The sequence below is a fragment of the Psammomys obesus genome, unplaced genomic scaffold (assembly GCF_907164565.1).
Source record: "Psammomys obesus unplaced genomic scaffold, mPsaObe1.curated_primary_1811, whole genome shotgun sequence".
Taxonomy (NCBI): domain Eukaryota; kingdom Metazoa; phylum Chordata; class Mammalia; order Rodentia; family Muridae; genus Psammomys; species Psammomys obesus.
In genome coordinates, this window is record NW_026591086.1 from 6,474,801 (window position 1) to 6,480,800 (window position 6,000).

Consider the following 6,000-nt stretch of genomic DNA (forward strand, 5'->3'; position numbering starts at 1 on the left):
GTAGATCCAACATAAGGTTTTGTAAGATACCAAGATCTGAGGATGCTTGGTGATCATCTCTCCCTTTGCATTGTAGTATGTCTCACTGTAATTTGAGGTGAAGAATTCCCTGAAAGAGAGGAGAAGTAATGAGATTATTAACTCTAAACACCCCCAAACACACACACACACACACACACACACAATTATATGGTTGAGCAGCCTTGAAGAGGTCCTAAATCTCAGCAGTCCTCTCATGTTTAAAAAAAATAGAAAACCCGAATCTCATACTATTATACATGCTACAGAAAAGTCAGAAAAGATTATGACAACTCTAGCAAAGCAGTGTTTCAAAGAATTCCGTAAAACAATTTATAAAGTACAACTAGTACACTCGCCTAGACACACAAGGATAATCCAAAGTTTAAATCCACAAATGTAAATCATCCTGTAACTGCTTCAGAGAATACATGATTCAGATATGGCCCTAGTGTTTATAAATGTGACTCCTTCCATCCGTCTTCAGATCTTTGACACACTGATCCACTTGTGGTAAGACAAAAACAAATCCCAAAACACTTCTCAGTGAACTTTCTTAATGTGATGAAGTAACTCCATGACATAATTTTGGTAGTAAGTAAATGTAGTCATAATATGAAACCTATTGACTTGCCAGCCAGATATTTCCAAATTGATTTATAGATTCAATAAAGAACAAAAATTTATTCAGGTGGTGTCGTCAATTGACAAGATGAACCTAAGCGTACACAGAAATGCATCATGACCTTGAACATGTTTTTGTTTTAATTGTACACATTCCATATGGATATTGAGAAAAATGAGAAACAGCATTGAAGAAAGATATGCAGAAATTTCTCTTTGAATATTAGCTTTCCTTATACTTAGAATTAACACGAACTCAAATAAGTATCAATGTACTAATATTCTTCTCAGAGAGAATAGATGGTTCTCAAATGCTCCCAAGAAGCAAAATAGGAAGAGTAAATTAGTAACCAAAGAACAGAATCTATAGTCTTTTTGCTACTGAAATGTGATGGATTTATACTTGAAGAGGACAAAATCATGAAGACTTGAGGAGTTCACATTATTAGCTCTACAAGGACCAAATATATCCTGGCACAGGGTCTTTTCTGAGACTGACACTCAACCAAGGACCATCTATGGATATAACCTAGAACTTCTGCTCGGATGTGGCCCGTGGTAGCTCAATAACCAAGTAGTATTCCAAAGTAAGGGGAACAAGGACTATTTCTAACAGGATCTCAAGGGCAGGCTGTTTGACACCCCCCCCCCAGGGGAGGAGCAGTCTGTTAGGCCACAGAGGAGGACTTTGCAGCCAGCCCTGAAGATATCTGATAAAACAGGGTCAAATGAAAGGGGAGGAGGTCCTCCCCTATCAGTGGACTTGGAAAGGGGCAGGGAGGAGACCAGGGAGGGAGTGTGGGGTTGGGGAGGGAATGAAGGAGCGGGATACAGCTGGGACACAGAGTTAACAAAATGTAACTAAAAAGAAAAATAAAATTAAAAAAAATAAAAAAATAAAAAAAATAAAAAAAATGGGAAGATCATATACACCCAACTCTATAACATATGTGGCTACAATAGAACTTACCTTGATCTAAGCTGAGCATGGTGATGAACTCCAGTAATCCTAGCACTAGAGAGCCAGAGGCAGAAGGATAAGGAGTTCAAAGTCATCCTCTTCTACATAGTGAATTTGAGAATAGTTCGGGCTACAGGAGATGCTGTTTAAACAAATAAAAACCAAAACAAAACACCTTACCTTGCTTTCAGAAGGTGAAGGATTAAAGTTTTTTTGCCCAATTTTATTTCATACAACAATTCTTCTTCATATGCCTCCTGAAAAACAAGATCCTGTTTATGAATTCCACATCTACTTAGGGTAAGGGGCTGGCTCATGAGGCTATGACCCACTTACATCTCACTGCATACAGCATTATAAGGATGATTTTTACCAATTATATCTCTGTTAAAAACATATATTTCTACTAATGAAATAACATGATTTTAACATTCAGGAACGTACAAGTAACTTTATAGTCAAACCCTCAGATTTTTCCCTTTTTGTGTTTAAAAATTTTGTATATATACTCCATATTCTTCCTCTCTCCTTCACACATCATTACCACTTCCTATTATAAATAGTCTCATCTAGAAGGTGTTTTATATTTGTCACACATATTGTGAAAATATTTTAATTTACTTAATCTGTATTGATTATCTGAAATTTAGTTTGGATGCTCATTGTCTCTAGAGCCGCTGTCCACAAGATGGATGAAATAAGTAAGGTTTTGATACACTGATGCATACTGGCAAGATGGTATGAATCGAAGGAATATAGACTTAAAATTTTACCAACAAAATCAGTGTCAACTCGTGTTGGATATCCTGACAGTAGTATTTAGTCCTGACAGGTTGGCTTATCAATTGTAGATGCTTTCAGTGATGGATTATGAAATTTTAGCTTTCTCTTTGGCATAGTTGTACAGCTCTTTCAGTTATTACTATTTTGCTGAACTTCTGATTCATCCCATTTGGTTTTTATACTTTATGAGAATTCTTTATAATCCTGCATCATAGTTATTCATATGCTCTGCCTACTTTTTAAGTGAATTATTCATTTGTTTGACAAAGCTGTTACTTCAGGCACAGTGATAATTAGATCAATAGAGTAGGTTTTAAAACTATTTGAGAAGATATTGGTAAGTTTCCAACTAAGCTTTCTATTATCAACATAATACATAGTTATAATATGTTTTTACAACTCATTAACCAATATTGGGTTATCATTGAAGTCTCTTTATTTTTATTCTCTAAATTTTACTAGCTATCTTCTTATTCTTGCACAATCCTAACCCTGATGCCATCCTCTCAAGCCCATAAATTTCCTGGATTCTCTTTATTTTGAAGGATTTGCCATTTTTGCCTTGTACTCTTCAGATGTCCTATAGGATGTCTCTTGGGTTTTGAATGATTTTCTTAAGACTAGATACAGTTATGGTTTTCCCAATAAAAACCAATAAAGACAGTACCATTGTGTTACTGCAAGAGTCTATACTGTCAACATGACCTCTTATGGGTGATGCTGATGTTGGTCACCTGGCAGACATTTTATTGAATCACAATTTTCTCTGAAAAGTGACTCTTTATTTTGCCCTATGCTTCACTCTTTGGAATGAAATTATAGTAAGAAGCCCATGGTTAAGGGACATACTCTATACCTTCTGAAGAGGAGAGGATGGATAGAAATAATCAATTCTTCTGTAAGAAAAAAAAAACACTGAGCTATCCTCTCATATATGTTCATTTATTCTTTTATTTACTTGCATCAGCAAAGCCTCATGGATCCTGTTGGATAATTTATATTGCAGCAAAAATCTCATCATTTATCTTATTATTTGTATTATCCCATATTTTCTCTTGGAGGCTTTTAAAGTTGTCTATTGATATGTCCCCCTAATAGGAATTTAAAGTCAGGAGGGGCAGTCTTTTGTTGCAGATGGAGCGCTTCTCAGCTCTAGGTTCATCCTGTGTAGGTCTCCCTGGCCCAACCTAATCTCACTCAATCACAATAGAGCTCCTGATATAAAATTTGACTGTTTTTAAGACAAGTCTCCACACAGTGGATGGTAGGAAGCTGGTTCCCTGCTTGGCTAGGTAGCCAACCTTTTAACTACATGAAGGTTTGAGAAAATGCAGGAAGAACTGAAGATCAAAATAATATTTACAAAGAACCTTATTAGAGAAAAATAGCACAGCATTGCCCTCAGAAGGAAGAGAGCAGAGAGCTGCCTCTGTTGCATCAAGCTGGGAGACTATGTGAGAAGCTGACATGCAGCTTTTTAATGACGGAGAAATCTAACAAGAAAGAGCATGGAAAACTAGCTGTCATTGTGGGAAAGGGAAGGAAAGTCATGGCACCAGAAGAGATTTGTATTTTGTTCTTGTCAGGGCAGAAGGCCTGTAAGCCTTCTGTGAGCCCAAGTTAAAATCCTAGGCTATAAAATGCAAATTTCTAATTATAACTATCTAAGGACCCCCATCTAAAAATCTTTATAATCTTGGAAGCTGAATAAAGTATGATGTTAAATCTTATGTATATATTGTATATCTTCTTTAGTAAATATTCGTTTAGAAATAATATTTTAGGTATTTTCAAATGTTAACACTTAAATGAAAACCCTTGTAAAGCCAAGCACTTTTTGTTCCCATGAAAGTTGCCCCATTGCACGGCAGAATCTGTAAAGCAAGTAAGCCTGTGTACTGAAAATCTGCAAAAGCAAAATAAAGGCTAGAGATTGTGTTCCTGGTTACCGGCTCAGAAAAATTGATGGTACAAAGATTCAGGGAAACTCCTCACTGAAACTGAAAAAGTAGGTACCCCAAAGCTTGAGCTCTTTGGTTTGTTAACCCACTGAGGGTCAGTTACCCTAAAGCATATGTTGTAAGCCAAGTGAGCGGTCTGCTACAGAAACTGAAAACCGTATTTTCTTCACATTTACTCCTGCTTGGAGCCAGGGGAAGTTTTCTGCACATTTGTGTAAAACCATTAAGTCATATTTATTAGGTCAAAATGTATACCGGTATGTCAGAGTCATGGATGTGTTCAAGATCCCGTTTCCGTATCAGGGGAAGCTTTTTAGGATAAACCAGTTCTTGGCCCTCTGTCCCAACAATCACCTTTTCTATAAGAAAGCATAAAGGGAAAATCCATGTGTTATTATAATCCACCCTCTAGTGAGTGACAAATGGATTTTTGCTGCAGTAGTTCGTGTGTTTCCAATTTCTAGCCATGCACTCACATCGTCCTTAGCTTGTAATGTGAGAAAGTTGAGATGGCTATTTACAGATTAGAAAGACACAAGGAGGGAGGCAGTCAAAGGCAAAGAGTCCTTGAGCTATTTTTCACCTTGCTCTGAATTCACACCTTTGTCATTTTTGTTCTCCACATCTCTCTCCAGATGCTGCCTCCTGCCAAAGTCTGTACAGAAATGACCTATTTCAACATTAAATAACTCTTGTTTTTATTTCCTCAGTGAATTTGCATTAGAAGCCTTAAATCCCACAGGTAGAGTTCAAAGCTTCCCCTGCCCAGCTAATCTTGGGGGCCCCATGTCAATGCGAAACATTTTTTTTTATCATGTTCCATCACACTGGCAGTCAGGTGTCAGTTTCTTCTGGACCGTATATAGCCATAAAGATAGAATAATATGGACTTTTAGAACTACTCAGATATGAATCAAAGCATCACAAGTTTATGAACTGTGTGACCACTGGTATCGTCACATCTAATCTCTCTGATCTGCAAACGGTATTTTCATATTCTTTAGCACTAAAAGGGGTAATAGTATAGGATTTTAAATCTTCCGACATACAAAGTAGCTAAGGGCTAGCACAGTGTCTATTCTTCTACAGTTTTTTTGTAAGTGTCCATTCCTTTCTCTTTCTCATGATTGTTAAAGGGTGATGACGGGTTTTCACAGACTCATTAGATCCCAAGATCAACTGTAACACAATCTAAGCCCAACAGGATATCCTCAAGCAAGCCACCAATGCAGGTAGAGTTTTATAACTTGCAGTTTAAATATTGGTGCTAAAGAAAGAAGGTGTTGGGTGTAATAAATAAACATTACAGAGAAAAAAACACATACCTTGAATCTGAGAAATAAGTACAGTCATCCAAAATATACCTGTGGGAAACATTGTGAATGGCTATCTGAGAAAAGCTGTGCCCTCCTCCTTGTTCTTGCTTCCACTGCAAGGATGCCCAACCAGGTAGGTAGACAGGCAGTTTTGATCCAACAAGTGAAACACGCTTAGACCCAGTTACACAACTCATTTGGGGCTTGAGGCTAAAACCCAGGGATGGACATCATGTACTAATTAAAGACAACAGTAGAGAGAGTGGGGGTGGAAGTGGACTTGGCAAGGACTCTACTTCGTGTCTAATATGATTATAGATGTATTAGAACTTCTGAG

The 6,000-nt window shown here is 37.2% G+C and overlaps 1 protein-coding gene across 1 annotated transcript in view; it reads right to left on the reverse strand.

Annotated features, from left to right (window-relative positions):
• The window catches only part of Adam7 (ADAM metallopeptidase domain 7), a 31,951-nt gene extending 26,227 nt beyond the window's left edge, over positions 1 to 5,724 (reverse strand). Inside the window, exons 1-4 of the mRNA XM_055609920.1 lie at positions 5,673 to 5,724; positions 4,603 to 4,706; positions 1,784 to 1,860; positions 31 to 109 (exon numbers count right to left, since the gene is read on the reverse strand). Of these exons, the coding sequence (XP_055465895.1) occupies positions 31 to 109; positions 1,784 to 1,860; positions 4,603 to 4,706; positions 5,673 to 5,724 (312 nt within the window). The remainder of the gene's footprint in view (positions 1 to 30; positions 110 to 1,783; positions 1,861 to 4,602; positions 4,707 to 5,672) is intronic.
• Positions 5,725 to 6,000: the final 276 nt, after the last annotated feature.